Here is a 17,539-nt window from a genome sequence, read left to right as displayed (position 1 = left end):
CGTTCCCCCAGATTACGGTAATTGCATGCTTATTTCTAAATTTTTGTATTTGTATTTGCTAATAGTTCGGCTTGTTCAATTTGTAATATGGGCCAGTCCAGCTGGAATTTGGGGTATGCATCAACTCATCTTCAGCCCACGTCGGTAGATAAACTTTTCAGCGCTTTTATTGGGAACTTTCTCCGCGGTGACGGCACTCGATCAGGCGGTGGATGACGGTGACCAATACTAATACTTCTAGACTTCGAAGTGGTCGTGGCGCAAGTCTGTTGGCTAAAGAACATACTGTGCTGTCTCACATTTGTCGCGTGCCGGACCGGGAGGGGGGGAGGGAACCATACTTTGGCTCTTGCGTACGGCATGGAAATATGGAAACCTATGGGTCACCCTGTTAGTGCCGGTATAGCCAAGGTCAAAGCCAGCAAACGAGTTCACTGTGTGCTCCTCCAGACCAAGAAGACATTCTTCTACAAAGCTTTCTGAGCGTCACCACGATGCCCGTCGCTAAGGGGTATCAGGCATTTATGTACCGGGAGAGGTTGAGTACTAGTCAAGTCTCCGCGGCTGCTGGCTATTAGTTGGCATCCAGGCTAGTTCGCAAACTCCGGGGAACGGACTCCTTTCGCCAACCGGGCCAAACGTTTGGGGTTGGCTCGCTTCTCTGGATCTCTGTGCCTCTATAAGATCTCGCTCGGTTCCCATGACCAAAACCTGGTTTGGTCTACGTTACGCCCGGGAACACAAGGGCTGCGGAAATGGGCCAGCAGAACAAGAACCTCGGTATTTATGTATCCGGAAGTACTGGCACTCACGATGTGACACGCCATAATGTTTAGGTTGCAGTTCAAACCTTCGTGAGTACTTGAGGATTGTGCATACCTGGGTTGCGCTCTGCTAATCGGCTACGTGAGGCCAATGCGCCACTCACAAGACCGTTCTTAATTATTCACAGCTTTGCCAGCGACGAATGAAAGCATTGGATTTCAGTGGTCCATCACATTCTCCGCAGCGTCAGCCTAGGGGCACACTATAACTGACCTTTAGCTATTGTCTTGACAAAAAACACAGATGCCGTCCAAGTCATGAGTATGTACATGATGCATGGGCGTATTCGACTGTCCAATCTGGCAATACCGTCTGAGGTCTGGGACTGTGAGCGTGAACGGATTTGCCTTTTGCAGTTCCATACTACATCATGTACTTCCACACATGTGTCCCTCAGTTTTCGAATATACGACGTTCAGGGGGGCGGAGTCCGCATGTAGTGGCTAATGCCAGGTTACAGCATGGGGCTGAACGGTCGCAGTGCTGGGGCCTTGGGCGCTAGGCTGGTTTTAGCTTCCCACACGACGTCCACCGCCACTGAGTCCACCCTTGAAAGAACACCTTCTTGAAGCGATTGGTTGCTCAGGTCCTTCGAAATGCATCTTCCTGTCGTCCTCAACTTATTGCAGGCTTCCCTCTCGTCGTTTACTGGGCTACTTGACTTCGACCCTTCAGCGAACGTCAGCCCGTATGACTTGGACAGGCTTGCTACCCTATCACCATACCATGATAGGGCACATGTCCCAGGAGTGGCAGCTGAACTTCCAAGTGACTGTACTGTGGATCAGGTCGTGCTGGTATGTTGTGTCTTGCGCCATGTGTTATACCGTTAAGTTGGTATCCTCAGCTCCATCGCCATGGTTCTCGTGGTCCCGAGTGGGAGGATAAATTTATCCAAAAGTTGGTTGAAACTTTGGACAATTCTTCGCAAGGCATCGGCAGAGCTCACTTACCGCAGAACTTGCGGTTCCTGAAGGATGGGTATAAGTCGGATTTGGTACCACACGAGTTAACTATCGTAGGCCGCCGACAGTTGTTTGACTACGGTGCAGAGTACGTGTTTATTTTGTTTCACCGAGTTTCGCAATCCCCTCACCTATGTCAAGTTTTGCATTGCAGTACCCAACCCTATCAACGGATGTGGTACTCTCCAGTCCTGTGCAAAGAGTCGTAGATTCTTCCCGTTACTTCGGACATGGATTTTTCGGTGGCGATGTGGATACAGTGGAGTTTATGACCGTGGACGAGCTTGATGTCCCTGTTAATTGGATAACGCCTTGGAAGTCGTGTTCAAAGTACAGTGAAGCCAAGGGCCATGCAGTAAGAGTAATCGGATTCGTGGACTCCTCTGTGGTTGACAGTGCCGTAGGCTGCTTCCGCGTGGGCGAGCAAGTACGTCCCCCCAATTACTCAACGGTTGAGTAGACACCTTGGTGTCGAGCTTTCCGATGACGATATTCGTGGCGCGTTGTTTGCTTGCCCTTACGATCTTGCTGCTCATAACGAGTCCCCGTGGTGTGCCGCGTTTCATAATCACGAGCTCAGAAGCCTTGAGTAAGTTCCGACATTGAATTGGGAAGTGGTTGTTGACAACCCTAGGTACGAATATGATCTCCTTATGGATAGAATCAGTGGTCACATGTCCAACAACGATCCAGGACCGGTTCTTGGTTCCGTGTACGTGAACAAACTCATTGAACGGTCAGTTTGGATGCTTCTCGCGACAATCGCGGGGGAATATTCATTGGTGTTTTATTGTAGCTTCACAAATGCCACCGGTGATGCAAAAGAACTCTATTTAGAATTTGGTCACGATACAAGCATCTTACTTGTGCTATCTGCAATGGCATTGAACAAGTACGCCGTCCCGTACCTTCGGGGAGATTATTCTGACGGCGTTTTCGCTGTAGAGACGCAACGCCGCTCCCCGTAGATCACATTCGTGTCCACCGCAAGTTCCACACCTCTGAGCAGACCCCCTTCGCCGCTAGGATGGTCTGGGAGAAGTTCTCTTGCAAGAAATCGTGAGCAATAGGACGCCTTTCAACGTAGCCCACTGACCTACGAAATTGTAGTTTCCATGGCCCTCAAATTCGCTTGCTTTTGAATTCAGCGACATACCCATTGACTACCTGCCAGAAGTCTTTCAAGGACAAGGAATTCGGGAGTTGCTCGCTGAAAGAGTTTATAAGTGTAAATCAATTCAACGTGAACATTCATTACGGTGACGAAACCTGGAATGCTACTTGCGTCGATTAAACGTCGAGATACGTTGTTTAGGCGCAGCGTTTGGCCCCGGGGACAATGCATTGTATATAAAGGAAAACAGTTGTTACTTATTTTGATAATCCACTTTGTGTGTGGTGCCGATTACGACAGGCGCCAATAGTCTCCGCATTCAATAGGAAGTAGTATTTTACAGCGACACTGATATAAGTTCATGGATACATGTAACAAGAGACGGACCAAGCAAACGACAAATTCACCAGCTCACCATCCACCCTGGTCCCAACCACTCGAGTTCTGAATCATGGCAGCACGCTGTGGGTTCATGCCCGGAGGAATGTGAGGTGGAGGCTGTCCCATTTGCGGAGGTGGGTGCGGGTGTGCATATGCGGAGGGCGTCTGATAACCGAAAGGGGGTTGAGTTGGTATCCCGTAACTAGAACTAGGGATACCACCTCCGTAAGCAGGTGGTGGTGCTGGGGTTTGGCCGCCGTAGGGATTGGGTGTACGGCCAGGGACCTGACGAACGGACATGTGCCCAGGCGTCACATGTCCAGGGGTCCGTGCTGGTGTGCGGGCACCAGCACCGTACGGAGTTTTCCCTCCTACACCCGCGTTTGCAAGGTTTTGTGACTGGTGAAGGTGTCTAGAAAACCCGGTGTCAGAGAGGTCAGGTGACGAACTAAACCCGTGTGACGCACCTGACTTTGAAGGCATCGCACAATTCTGGCACACCAGCGACGGGAGCCTCGAATAGGCAATATGATTCTGGAGTAACGCGCACGGGCTGTGAAGGGAATGAGCCAGTGCAGTCGATGGTGAACAGAATGAGTTACCCAAGTTTGCACGGTGGAATTTTTGTTTGCCAAGAAGCACAAGTTGAAGTGGCCAGGTTTCCGGCGATTCAGTGTGAATCCGTAAGCACTTTTAGCGGGGTTAGCAGCAACAAAGTTCTTCAGAGATAAATCTAGGATATGAATGAACATCGTGTACTAATGAATACAGAAGACAATAATGCTCACGCAATTCATCTTCTGGCCCGTGTTTGAATTTTTCGTGGGCCATAAGTTCTTCCACCTTGCGAGCGATCGCTTGCACATGGTTGACAATGAGCTCATCCAAGTCGGCGTACTGGTGCTTGTCATCAACAGCTAATATTGGCCCACTTGGGGTGTTAATTTCGGTGACGTCTGACGGTACCAAGATCAGCATAGGACAGACATCGACACTACATCAACTGCGTACCAATATGTTGATACAGCTTGTCCTCTACCTTCCAGGTGATTGCAAGGTGGTCCACGCCTTTGGAGGACGGACGAATAACCACGTCTCCGCGTTGCTGCTTCTCCAAGAAGTTCTCGGCTTGGGAGGCATTGAAATTGTGGAAATTGGGATGCTTGATAACCCGTCTTGCCCGATCAGTCTCAGCACGTTTCTTGCGAGCCTGCATTTCTAGGTCACGTTCATACTGCTGAGTGTTCCAATAATCGTCGCGTTTTACACGTCGGAAGAGCCCGTCGCCTTGGGTCAGGTCTATAGAACGGGTTGAAAGTGTCACCTGAAAGTGATCCATAGGCAGGTCAAGATGCACTTCCACAACAACGGCTTGTACTGCTTGACCCTTCTTGAACATATTTTTGGGTTTCACATTTCCTTGGGCCGATAAGTAATCAGGAGTTATGATGCCCTCAATGCCAGAATCCAATCGGGTGATGACTGTGTCGGTTATCTCAATGCGGACAATGAGTACGGATATGATAAGACCCGTGCGTAGGGTTCGTGGAGTTTCCCCGCTTAGCATCGTCAAAACTTCCCAAGGTTGAAGTTCTGGGAATGGCCCTCTTTGTTCTGCGAATGGCTTCAAAAGTTCCTCGCGAATCACGTTTAGGGTGTGACGTTTCCGATCTTCGTTTGCCTCGAACATGTTCACAGCAAATTCATCGAGGTTGAGCTCGTTCAGCTTTCGTTCGTTATCATTGTCCTTCATGATCAAAGTCACCACGCGAGAAGGGTGTTCCCCATGGATATCTTCCTCGTCAAGTTCAAGGGCATCAGTTGCCATTTTCCGCGCCAATTCGTAATCCTCTGGATGAACACGAGTATCATCCAAGGGATCTGGCCCGTCGTCGTCTGCATGTCGATTTTTGGCGGGTTTCACGTCTGGGTCTTGAGAAATACGTAAGAAACCAGCAGCATTTAAAAAGATCTTGGTGGTTAACAAGCCCGCTTTGATGAACTGGTCGCGGTTGACAAGATTTCCTCCCTGACCGAGTACATTAGAACAAATACAGCAAGTTATGCACATTGCTCACAAGTGAAGCAATTTTTCTCACAAGCGCATGAGCTTTGCGAGGGCCGAGACCGCAAACAAGTGGCAGCAGGTGCTGATAGTAGGAGTCCGTGACCGCGCGATTAATATCCACGCCGACTTTATTGGTCACGTCTACCAGCACTCTTTCGAGCGCAATCAGAAGCTTCTCTTTCGGTATCTGCATAGCAGTAGTAATGAACAATAAACCTCACTTCGATGACATAGTTGACCCACCAGATGCTGGTCTTCATCCTCAAACGAGATGGCGGTGATGTCAGCACCGAGCGCGGCATATTCATTGAGAGGGTTTTGTGCATAACGTGCAAGACCAACGCAATACTTGGCGATAGGGGAGAGAGTACTGAACTCCTCTGTGGCACGCTTGCTATGCTGGTAAATCCGTGCGACTTCATCCCGGAGGTAGATGACAGGAATATTCGAACGATTGTTCGTTCTGGGGCGGGCGCCAATCTGGAGTGGCAGGGTCTCCTTCCGCGGGCTTGCCGCTGACGACCTCCTTGACCCTGGCGGAGAGCTTTGTTGTCGCCATACTGAATCCACCCACGACGATAACATCTGGCCGACGCCTTTTCAACAAGTCAATGAATTCGTCCTTGTAGTCTTGGTCAACCAGGTTGTCAATCTTAACGTGTTCTCTTAGCCTGCCCATATCATCCAACATGACCATCGTTATAGCATCCTTCTGAGGGTCGCCCTTTCCCCAGGAAATCGCAAGCACGGAAGGCGAATATCCGGGCTGGGAATCAGCCGGGGCAAAAGGTGCAACGTCGATGCGCTACGTTGAGAGCCCAGTCATAAACTTGCCTGTAGAGATGTTATTTTCACGACGAACCTCTCTGAGTTTGTTACCGCAATGGACAGCAAGGGCATCCTCGACCTCCTCTCGTAACCACTCCCTACACCATTTCATACCGACGGGAATGAGGTGTTGGTCAAGGGCTTCTTGTACGACTCGCGACCTTTCCTCGTTCCATGCTTTGGCAATGTCGCTGTAACTGTCAGAAGTAAACGCATCGTTCAACAGGCGTTCAAATCGACCCTTGGCCTCGTTCGTAAGATATATTGATACGTTAACCAGGTGTTCTGATTCAGCCGCAATTATGTGAAGGAACTGGGCACTATCCAACATTTGGCTAATCGGTTTGTGGTGCAGATACTTGAAGTTAAAGTATGGATGGTGTTCATCAATCTTGTTGATGCCCCGTTCTGTAGGTTGGACAGAAATTTGTGCCTCAACTTTGAAAAAGTCGCGTATTGTTTGTCTCAGAAGCGGGTCCTTCCCGAGTTCGGTGGCGAAGATCATTCGAGCACGGCGTAGTAGCTCCGCGGGCGTCTGAGGCACCAGGGAATCGGGGTTGACGAATTGTTCCGCAAAAGCGGTCGGATTGAGCTCCTGATCCTCTACGAAGTTCGGTCGATCCAATGAAATGAAGTTTTGAACAACTTCGTGTGGACGGATCCCATAGCCCTGGTAAAGTAAAGTCAAGGATATGTGATCACGGTAAAGTTGTATTCACCTCAGCAAGTTTTGAAACAACACTCCTCTTTGCAATTTCGTAGGCGGACACTCGACTGGGGGCCTTTCGCTTTCGGTCGGCAATTTCTTCGTCATCATGGAAATGCACGTCAAACGCGTCCTGTTTTCTGGACTTGTATTTCATAGTGAGCCACTCTGTGCTGTCAGCTACCATCTCCACTGTGTCAATCTTGGGTTTGAGGGTCTGCTCGAAATAGTCGTCTTCTACGTTCAACCGGGAGTACGCGGCGAAGAGGGAATTGCGCCGTTCCAGAAGAGAACGGTATTTCTGACCTAATGCCTGTATCCTCCACAGCTCAGCAAGACTGATGAGTTCGATTCGAGTGCGCATTTCTTGGGGGTTGAAATAAGAGATATAGTCGCGCTTGTGCGTCCATATGTAGGGAACTTCGAATTCTTGAACGAAGAGAAAACGGAGAGCATTTGTGACCGCCAAAACTAATGCTTCGCGATATGAATAATACGGCCCGTTGTCAGAGAAGAAGTCCCTGGTCTTCCTGGCTGACAAGCGGGACGTGACCCAGGCAGCGGCATCGTCGATGTCTGATTCAGTAAGGTTTTGATGGAATGAAAGGGTGGAGGATTGTGAAAATGAAGACGTGGCTAGCTGCATGCGTTCGGGAATATCTTGAACACGAATAAGATCATCATCTTCCGTTAACATACGGGCACGAATCTCGGATGGCTCAAACACCTGGATGATCGGGGTCAACTTTGCAATGGAAGACCAAAGGATGTCACACTCACATCCTGATACTTCATCTCTGGCTTCTGAGCCTCTTCGTCCGGTTCGACCTCATTGTCTCCTACCAGGGCCCAATCATATTCATGGCCATCACCGAAAACGTCGTGTATTGCCTCCCACGCGCTTAATAGAGCGTGAATAGAGTGTATTGCTGAGGATATGGTACGAGACTCACCCAGCGTCGATTCCAGACAACTCGGGTATGGAACCCATAGCCCGCCTACGCTGCCTCTCCAATTTTTTCCTTTCGCGCCGCCTCTCCTCCCGTTCCTGTTCATCCAAGCCACCAGCTTCCTCCTCGTCTTCGTAATCTATGAAGTCATCCATATCTTCCTCATCCTCTTGTCCACGCCCTGCTCGTTCATCGTCCCATATACGTTGAATGTCTTGAACCTGCGGTAAATCCTCATCGTCGTCCAGGTCATCTTCGGAAGACTCAACCACCTGTTTCCGCCTGGAAGAGGAAGAAGCGGGTGGAGACCCGTCTTCACGACCGCGGCGGAGACGAGTGAGGCGGCGATTTCTGAAGGAGGTACCCGTATTCTCCTCTAGAAGTTCGAGATCGTCCTCTTCTAGAGCATCCTCTTCTTCTTCTACCGGGTGTTCAGCACGGGTGGGTATTTGAGACAACATGTACTTACCGCGCCTGCGATGGCGTCTCTTTCGGCGTTTCCTGCGCCTCCGACGCTCCTCCTCCTCGTCTTCATCCTCCACCTCTTCGTCCTCGTCTACAATGAAGCCTTCCCTGATCCTTTTTTCCTCTTCTTCATCGTCTTCCCCTTCTTCTGAACTGTCCGTCACGCCCACGCCATCTGCCATGGTTGCATCGCCAACTTCCTCCTCTTCTTCGTTGGATTGCATTGGTTCATCCTCATGGATGGCTCTATCGACAGGATCATCCGGCAGGGAGGACATGGCGGTTGGATGTTGAGCGGGTGCCAGTGTGAGTCTAGCCGTAGATGATTACATAACACAGGTTGAGACAGTGATTGGGGTCCACTCCAGGACTCCAGGAGTACCTCCTCTACTATTATTGATTATTGATTTACAGTAGAACTACTAGCATAGCGCCTTACCAGACGATGACGATGGCCGCCGAACTTGATGCAGAGTTCATGTTGCAGGCTTTGAAAGAAGCAAGTAAATGTGAACCAGTGCAGACTGCTTTCTGTGTTGGCTGTGTGCTCGTCGTTCGTTTTCCCGACCAGGATCCCGTCGTTCTATCCACTGGGTATTCTCGTGAACTACCTGGTAATACACATGCCGAAGCCAATGCCCTGGCCAAGGTCCGACATCTCTCAACATCGAACATAGCCTCCCTCTTCCCATCACTCTTTCCCACTCCCACTGTTGACGCTCTCCTTGCGCTGGCCGATGTCTATACTACCTTGGAACCTTGCACCGTCAGAACATCAGGTCTCCCCCCTTGTGCCGATGCCTTGATACAAGCCAAGGTCAAGCGATGCATCATCGGAGTCGGAGAACCCGATGACTTCGTCAAGTGCGAAGGAGCGAGAAAATTACAGGAAGCTGGCATCGAGATTGTTTGGTTGCATGACATGCAAACCGAATGTCTTGCTGCAGCACGGAGAAGGCATATATCAACATAGTAACAGACTCTCAACTTTATTGTCGGTACATGTTCATACATTTTGATTGCGTGTTATTCACTCTAATTACAGAAGTCTCTCCACCGTCGCCGACCATGTCTTGATTACTTCCATAGCATGATCATTATCCAGAAGTGCAGGTGCACTCTCGACAGACATTGTTATAGCGTCCAGCTTCTCGTCGATTACAATGTCAATCATTAGGTCGTCCTTGGAACAGAACACATCAATTTCCAACAAGGACCACCATGTAATAGTATGGGACAAACCTTGATTAGCTGTGCTATGGGTAGCTCTTCGATGACTGATTCGTCGGCCAGGGCCACCGCTTCCGGCACACTGTAATCCACCTAATCAAGGTGAGTTCATTCTTCCCATTCTAACCAAACACAAAAACTTACCTGAACGGCTCTAAAGACCTCATTATCCGTAGGCCCCTGGGACGTCCTGAAGACATTGACGAAGACGTTTGTTAATGGAAATCGTCTTCCTTGAGTCACCCAAGTGTCAACGTCTTCAAGTCTGGTTTGCTGAACGATGGCTGTTCGTCGGTGAAGGTCTTCCTGCAAGCAACGTGCGCCTTGTACCAAGTCATCCAGAGGGTCGACACACACTGGTAAGACGTTCATACACGGGAAGGCAAGTTTTTCCACCCCTTGGACCGAGCCTGTGCGGCCTGCATGCCAGAGTCCAAAGATGACTGGTTTGCGGGAAGTATAGATGGATTGCACAGTTGCCCAACACGCCAAGAGGATAGCGCTCAATGTTAAGTCAAGGGCTTGGGCTTTACGTTCCAACACTTTCGCCCCCGCGACAGCCGCTCTTGCGGTTACAATCGTCCTTTGTGATGATTTATGATTTTCCTGGGTGACCAGAGAGGGAAAGTAACTCGGAATGACCAATGAGGGTATTGCGGATTTCCAATAGGCCTTTTGCTCAGAAAGACAGCTCGCCGATGCGTTGAAAGAGCGTAGAAACGCAGTCATATCAGAGATACTTGTGGGCGCGTGGCCTTGACATAATAAAGTCAAATCATTCAGCAGGAGTGAAAGACTGAAAGCATCGTATTGGAAGTGATGCATCCAGGAGGAGCAAGTAAGTGCCGTGGTCGGACAAAACGAGGATCCCCCTTGTCTGGGGGGCGGTCGGTGCCATTGGTGACGAGACAATCCCTCTCATCCTGTTCTCGATGTGCGATTGCAGGTCACTGTCAGCCATCTCTTCTACTCTCTCCTCTTCTAAAGGTATCTTTATGTCTTCAGAGAACGTCACTATTCGAGGCTCCGTACCTCCTGGCGTGCAGGCGAACGTTGATCGGAGAATCGGGTGGTATGTGACCAAGGCTTCCCACCCCTTGCAAACGTCCTGGGAGGCGACAGTAGGTTTGACCTCATACGCGAAAACGTGTTGGAACCGACTGTGGCCACTGTTCTGCCACGCCCCTATAAGCCATTTCATGCCTTCCGTCGCGTGGGTAACCGAGGCAATCCGCGGCTGTATTGCGACTGGGAATCTGTTGACCACCATCGCATATTCTTCCGGGGAGACCTCTGTGGGCCTAGTGCCATCGACAGTCGTATCCATCTCAGCCGTTGCCAAAGCAGTTCTACTCTTGGAAACAAGGTCTCCGATGCACTTGCTAGAGACTATATCGGCCACTGTTACTCTCAGACCGACCTCTCTGCACTTCGCGCCAAGGGCTATAGCAGTTATCGAGTCGATCCCAATGGCTGTGAGGGACAGAGAGGGATCGAAATCCTCCATTGGGCATCCGGTAATAGAGGACAGAATACTCGCAAATTCGGGTGAAATGGGGGAAGACAACCCGGTAGGCATGACATCACTGACGTCCTCGTGAACGGCAGTGGTTATGTCACTATCACAGATGGCCATATGCTCTGGATGGTTTATCATCTCGTTCAACATCTCTTGCAGTTCCTCCATTGCGGTGTCGATCTTCTGGCGATCCATGACGGTTTGAAGGCAAGCCATTTTAACCGACAGACCGTCTTCCAGTTCATAAAACTCCACATTTAAAGGATACTGGAGCAACCAATTAGTTTAGCGCGACTCGGGAAGGTAGGCAGAGAGTACCTGAACATGTGCACCGAACTCTTCAGAGGCATGCATCTTCCAGATCTTGTTGTGATGGAGCGAAAAATTTGGCTGGAAGAGAAACAGGCTTTGGAACAGGTTTTCGAAACCCATATCCGCCCGAATGACACGAAGTGATACATGCTGCCGTGAAAGTGCGTCCACATTATTTTGGTGGATCTGTCGAATAAGATCTTGGTTGCTCATCCCGGCAACGAACTCCACGCGAAAAGGTACTGTAGTCTGAGGGATCATTATGCCTCCGATCTTCGCCGCCAAAGTATATACACGTACCAGCATAGGTCCTATGACATCTTCGGCACCATCAAAGGAGCGCCCTGACACTACGTGACCAAAGACGATATCCCGCGATGATGATAATTTGGCCACGAATTTTGCCCACACAGCCTGTCCAACGCATTGCAAGGTGGCGCCAGCATCAGATAAGACCTGTTGTGTCTTCTGTCGACTGAAAGACACCACTCGAGACGAAACGACCGCCTCAGAAGATCTCTGGAGTACACAGGTAGGCAAACGAACTGGGCGATAGTGACGCAGCCTTTGCACCCAATATGCATTCGCGAGATGCTGCTCCAGCAAGATGCGAGGTAGCAGATCAAAAAACTGCACAGAGACCGGAACAGACTGTGTCAGGTACACCTGCTCGACAACCTCCAAGAGATTGGTAACTGATAGACCATCATACAGCGCATGATGCATCAGCAAAACGAGATGTGTTCCATCCTCCCCTTGGATTAGGCGAAGGTACACTGGAGGCACGGTAAACGCGGAATCATCGGTCGCCTTCAAATTTTCTACAAGCGTTATGATACTATCCTGTAGGGACTCTGCGGCCGGATTGTTGCATACCGCCCAATCACATGATGCGGCAGTGTGACAAGCCTGTATCCAGGTCTTCGCACTGGACAGGTAATGAAATGTGGTACGAAGAATACTAAGATTTTGTACCACGTGGTTCCATGCAGTCCGCAGGCGACCCAAATCTATTTGCGGTTCTAGGGTCATCACAAACGTATGGAAGTACAGTTGACCTGATGTGGCGAGAGTCTATAGATTGTCAGCACTACGGCGACGTCCAGAGTAGATACGACAATACGTGCCTGGGACAACATTCCCGCCTGAAGTTCAGTTGTGGGAAACAAGGAGACCTCGTCTTCTACACACAATTTGTAAGCGGGTGGATCAACATATTCCTGGAGCCTCTCCAGCTCTCGGTGGAGAAATTCCTTGCTGCCGTCACCCGTCTCGTGCTGTACACTACGGGAGGGATCTGCGAAGACACTAAGTTGCCGCAGTGTGGGGCGTCTCAATATGTCGGCTGCAGTCACGGTGTAGCCACGTTGTCGTAGGAACCTGGATAGACCAACAGCCCTAATCGAGTCCAGGCCTGCGGAGATAAGTGATGTAGTAGGCAGTAAATGCTCTGGTGAGACTCGTAGGAATTCGGATACTGCCATGTTGAGTGGCTGCAGGTCCAGAGTACCATTAACATCCTCCTCCTGGACAGGGTCCTTAGTAACCCAGTGTGCAGGTTCTGTGTATCTCTTCGGGTCTCCTTGGATTGCAACCGGAAGCGAAGTAGTAAAGCCGTGCTCGAGAATGTCGAGAAGAGCAGTTTCGAACTTGGCGAGTATACGTTCAACCGCCGATGGAAGGTTGTTGCACTCGTAGTACGCTGCTCGTATGACCAGAGCATCCTTCTTTCCATCGAGCAAGACTTCGACTGATAGCGGAAACTGTACGATTCGTCAGAACGCATCTTGTACAATAGCAGTCGGCCCAGCTCACGTCTGGTCGTAACAGATCGCTGTGTAATACATGCCATGCTTTGAAATTTGTTTCGTCCTTCACGGTGACGGCGAACAGAGTGTCGATCAATGAATATCCGGGTCTAATCCAATTCTGGACCTTGGAAAGAGGGACATGTTCAAAGGCTACTGCTGCTGATATGTCTTCCTGAATACGTCGAAGACAGTTTTCTGAACTGAGGCGAATCCGAGTTGGGAGCACAGTCAACGTGGGGTACGGAGCGCTTTCTATTCCGTCAACTGGAAGTAACCTCCCCGATCGAATGACCTGTGCAGTTCGTAAGAATCATCGAGCGATGACAGGTGAGATTACGTACACCGAAGACAATATCGTCTCGGTACTGGACATGTTGGGACAAGAGGATAGCGAACGCATACGTCAGCACCGCTTGTAAGGTAACCTTGTGCGAGGTGACAAGCTCCTGGATAGTAGAAAGTGACTTCGCGATGGGGACTTCCTTCCGTTGTGGCCGAGCGGATGGATGAATCTCCTTCAGCTGATAGGTGGACCACTCGAAACTCTTAAACCACCCAGTCCAAAAATCACGAGCAGTGGAAGTTTCAGAATGATGCATGATTTCTAGCAATTCGTCCAAGCTGCAGACGAACTTAGAAGACCTGTGAATGACCTTGTCTTCCACAAACTTCAACATCACCGGTAACGATATACCGTCAAACAGGGAATGATGGATGCTTAGCACCAACCTTCGATTGTCTTGTTGAAGGTACGCAGTCAAACGAAACAACGGTAAGGCTTCGGACGATCGGTTTATGTCCTCAGCTAGAGATGAGGCTTCATCGGCAAGGAATATCGTGCAAAAGGTATCGTCGTCATCTACTGAAGGGGGCTTCTCCGACCACGGGAGTATACACTCGTCAGGCCGCAAGACAACCTGGACAAGCTGACTACCAAAGAAGAACACTGTCCTGATGACATGGGGTAAGGGCTGCCCTCCTTAGTCTCCTGCAAAGATGATACTAACCTCAAAATTTCTAACTTGTGCATGGTTGCTTCCCAGGCATCCCGGAGTCGAGAATTTGGCACCGCATCAGATATCTTCATGATGACATGTTGCACGCACGACGTTGGAACTGAGTCAGAATGGTATAGAACGCCTTCCTGAATGGGCAACGGAGGCAGGACGCGTTCAACTCGGGACGGTGGAATAACCTTCTCGATCAATGGAAGCCAGTCCTCGGAAAACCTTTTGATGTACCCGAAACTTCGGGCAGCATTCAGAGAAGTTGATTTGATTAGTGCGGACGTCCCGGCGATGGAAGGGTTCCGCATAATATCGGCCACTGAGACTGAAGCATCAAACATTCTTTTAAGATCGGAAGCAAATTGTGCCAGGGACAAGGAGTCCATGCCATAACCGAAGAGGTTCGCGTGTATGTCGAAAAGACTGGGATGTATCTTTAATCGTCCCGATAACAGAGAAACTAGCTTCTCCACGATTCCAGGTGCAGGCAAGTGATCGGCAGTGCTCGTAAGTGTAGAATGCCCAAGGGCGATAAGCGTGTCGAATCTCGTCTCTTTCGAATATCTGCGCTAGCGCTTTGCTGTCTGCCTTTCCATTGGGGTTAAGTGGGAACCAGCTGAGTGGTATGATATGAGCAGGGCGCATATAGCTCGCCAGCTCCTTCTCACAACCAGCACGTAGTGCCTCCAGCAAGCCCTCTGGGAAAGATATGACATAAGGCTTGACAGTGCGACGGGTTGTAATGGGCACTTGATAATCCCATGCAACAAAACTAACCAGCTGCGCGGTGTTGCCGCTTGCAATCGATGGATGTGAAGTGAGGATTGTCTCAGCATCTAGTAGCAACCCCAGACCAGTTTTGAGCGGCCTGGCGCAGTACGGCTGCAATGCCTGCTGTTTCAATTCGTACCCCACGTAATTTGATTTGTGCATCGATCCTTCCTATGATATCTAGCGTTCCATCCGGCAACATCCGCACGAGATCACCAGTACGGTAGGCCCACGAGCCCGCGCGCGGCCATTCCATGAAGGACTTTGCAGTGAGGTCTGGCAAACGGTGGTATCCACGCCCGACGAGCGGCCCAGCGACAACAAGCTCTCCCACTGCCCCTCGTGGGAGAATGTTCAAGTCTTTGTCAACGACATACGACGAAACGTTCGCAAAAGGCCGTCCGATGTTGCCTGTCGGTGTGCTGCTATCCACAAATCGTGCAGAACAGCCGATAGTCACCTCACTTGGTCTTATGGAGATCAGTCTCGCTCATGCTCAGAAAAGTGACCTTCACCTACTTACCCATAGAAGTTAGCTAACCTGACCTTGGGATGCTCTCCCCATTTGTCAAGAATCTGCCAAAGAAGTGTCGAAAGTCAACGCGAGAGAAGGGTCACGAAAGCGTAGATACCTACCGAATCACTGATCTTTTCGCCACCGCTAGCAATATACCTCAACTTCATTGCATTCTCCGCTTCGTCTCGTTTAACGGTAGACATCGTTGCATCTATAAGGCTCGGGACGAGGCCGACATGGGAAATATCAAGATAGTTAATGTGTTCCGTCAAGTTCTCCAACAATTCAGAACGCGGAGCGCCAACTATGGTCATGCCCAGTGACAGAGGTATGAAGATCTCGGCAAGGTGAACATCGAAAGCCACAGCTGTGTCGTTTCAACTTATCGCACGGAAAAGAACGAAGAGAACGTGCGCACAAGCGACAGCAAGGTATCTTCCATTTCGAATGTCTTCCATCCGCACGTCAGCGGCGAAAAAGCTCAGGGCGAGGATCGCTTCCGAAAGTCCCTCGTGGGTCAATAGACAGCCCTTTGGATTACCCGTTGTTCCTAGAGACAATCTGATATGCGAAAACAAGCGATCCAATGTTCATCACAGTACACACCTGAGGTATACAACATATAAGAAAGGTTATGGGCAGAGGGTGGATCCACGTCCGCGTCACTTATGCCGAGAAGAATCTCTTGAACCGATGGGCTATCGACGTCGACAGACTTAACATCACCGAAGGCACCGGCCAGGGTTGATGAGACGATCGCGAATTTAGCGCCCGAGTCTTGAGCAATATAGAGTCCTCGTTCCCTTGGCAGTTCTGGGTCGATCTGAAGACGGGTTCGTCAATACTACTCTTTCTCCGTTACAACTTCTACTGACAGGAACGTAACAGCCGCCAGCACGTAGAATGCCAAACAACACAACATGAAACATCGGGTTACGGTTCATACAAACCGCCACCCTGTCCTCTGGCGAAAGACCCAGTTGTAGGAGGAAACGTGCGAAGCGATTCCCACCGCGGTGAAGATCCCTATAAGTCAGAGGCTGGCAGTCTGGAACGTTTCCCCCAGGCCGACCCAATCGAGGATACCAGCACACAGCAGTAGCACTAGGAGTAGAATTGACATGCGGGAGAATCACGTCCGTCACAATGCGAACCGGCGGTATGTGGGAATAATAAGAAGCCTTGGACTCTGGTGGGAGGGCCTCCAAAGTCGAAGAGAGGTTGCCTGTCAAAGTGAAAGGCACTGCCATGTGCCTCGTCTCGGCAGTGGCAGCTTGAACCATTAGAGACACTACTTGACGAAGCAAAGTTGTCGCTACCGAATCGTGCATGCGATCATAGGCGTACAACAACGACAACTGGCCTTCTTTTAACTGACAGAATAAGAGAGGTGTCTTCGTTACCGTTTGCTGATTTTCATCGTATGACCTGGAAAAAAAGGCAATAAATGGACTTTCTCCTTCTTTAAATTCCATAGTCTGTTGTAGTAAATGCGGGGGAATATGCAGATCATGGTTACCATCAACTGCAGCAAGTGCCAAGCGGATCGCAGTAGCCCACGTTATTTGATCGTCCCATCGTAGGCGAAACGGGAATACGTTCGGATCTGGAGGCGTGAACAACCCGACGAGAACATCCGTGACACCGCAGTACAACCCAAGGATATACGCATAGGCCACCAGTGCAAATGCGTCAAGGTTGGCACCTTGGGGAAAGGATGAAGTATCAAGAGGTACGACGGTCTCCCGGATTCCACTTTGTGGATGAGTACGGGTGTTGGACAGATCCGGAAGCTCCACGCGTCTATACCCGTCGAGGATGCTCGGACATGCCTGACTGGCTGGGTCATTCATATACGGAGGCGAACGGTGCAGAAGATAAGATCTACGTTGAGGTGATACAACAGGCCTGGGGTATTGACAACACAACGGGTCGCTAGGCCTTTTAATGGTTAGTGGTTAAGTCTAGGGCTGTATTTGGTCACTTCTCTGGAGATGATTCAACGGTTATAACACCCTGTTCACAAGGTCATTGCAGCCCAAAATTCATACACGTTTTTTGGTCACTCGC

General features: G+C 50.1%; 4 protein-coding genes across 4 annotated transcripts; 2 read left to right on the top strand and 2 right to left on the bottom strand.

The window, feature by feature from the left end:
• The first annotated feature begins 1,388 nt into the window (after window positions 1-1,388).
• On the top strand, window positions 1,389-3,502 carry F5J12DRAFT_807200 (phosphoglycerate mutase-like protein). Its single transcript, XM_051744653.1, has 7 exons — window positions 1,389-1,878; window positions 1,932-2,145; window positions 2,195-2,379; window positions 2,425-2,526; window positions 2,587-2,682; window positions 2,736-2,849; window positions 2,901-3,502. The coding sequence occupies exons 1-7, from the start codon at window positions 1,625-1,627 to the stop codon at window positions 3,082-3,084; spliced, it is 1,149 nt and encodes a 382-aa protein (XP_051603759.1). The 5' UTR covers window positions 1,389-1,624; the 3' UTR covers window positions 3,085-3,502.
• On the bottom strand, window positions 3,478-8,600 carry F5J12DRAFT_807193 (SH2 domain-containing protein). Its single transcript, XM_051744652.1, has 12 exons — window positions 8,307-8,600; window positions 7,841-8,258; window positions 7,668-7,788; window positions 6,901-7,614; window positions 6,216-6,851; window positions 5,792-6,158; window positions 5,597-5,769; window positions 5,364-5,540; window positions 4,297-5,314; window positions 4,074-4,241; window positions 3,888-4,018; window positions 3,478-3,838 (listed from the first exon to the last, which is right to left on the bottom strand). Exons 1-12 carry the CDS (start codon window positions 8,578-8,580, stop codon window positions 3,734-3,736), a joined length of 4,302 nt encoding a protein of 1,433 aa, XP_051603758.1. The 5' UTR covers window positions 8,581-8,600; the 3' UTR covers window positions 3,478-3,733.
• A 180-nt stretch (window positions 8,601-8,780) lies between these two features.
• F5J12DRAFT_714205 (cytidine deaminase-like protein) lies at window positions 8,781-9,275 on the top strand (the record flags this gene model as incomplete). Its single annotated transcript, XM_051740877.1, has 1 exon — window positions 8,781-9,275. The coding sequence occupies one exon, from the start codon at window positions 8,781-8,783 to the stop codon at window positions 9,273-9,275; it is 495 nt and encodes a 164-aa protein (XP_051603757.1).
• Window positions 9,276-9,277: 2 nt separating this feature from the next.
• On the bottom strand, window positions 9,278-17,493 carry F5J12DRAFT_807189 (uncharacterized protein). Its single transcript, XM_051744651.1, is given in 17 exon segments — window positions 9,278-9,485; window positions 9,545-9,625; window positions 9,677-10,271; window positions 10,330-11,318; window positions 11,370-11,612; window positions 11,664-12,437; window positions 12,491-13,126; window positions 13,179-13,466; window positions 13,516-14,125; window positions 14,182-14,685; window positions 14,795-15,009; window positions 15,029-15,422; window positions 15,476-15,528; window positions 15,589-15,836; window positions 15,888-16,019; window positions 16,076-16,292; window positions 16,345-17,493. The coding sequence occupies 17 exon segments, from the start codon at window positions 17,320-17,322 to the stop codon at window positions 9,342-9,344; spliced, it is 7,101 nt and encodes a 2,366-aa protein (XP_051603756.1). The 5' UTR covers window positions 17,323-17,493; the 3' UTR covers window positions 9,278-9,341.
• Between the last annotated feature and the right edge of the window lie 46 nt (window positions 17,494-17,539).

The sequence above is a fragment of the Pisolithus orientalis genome (assembly GCF_024613125.1).
Source record: "Pisolithus orientalis strain OTSU chromosome Unknown F5J12scaffold_4, whole genome shotgun sequence".
NCBI lineage: Eukaryota > Fungi > Basidiomycota > Agaricomycetes > Boletales > Pisolithaceae > Pisolithus > Pisolithus orientalis.
Note: the sequence above shows the minus strand (reverse complement) of the source record. Positions and strands in the feature narration are given on the sequence as shown.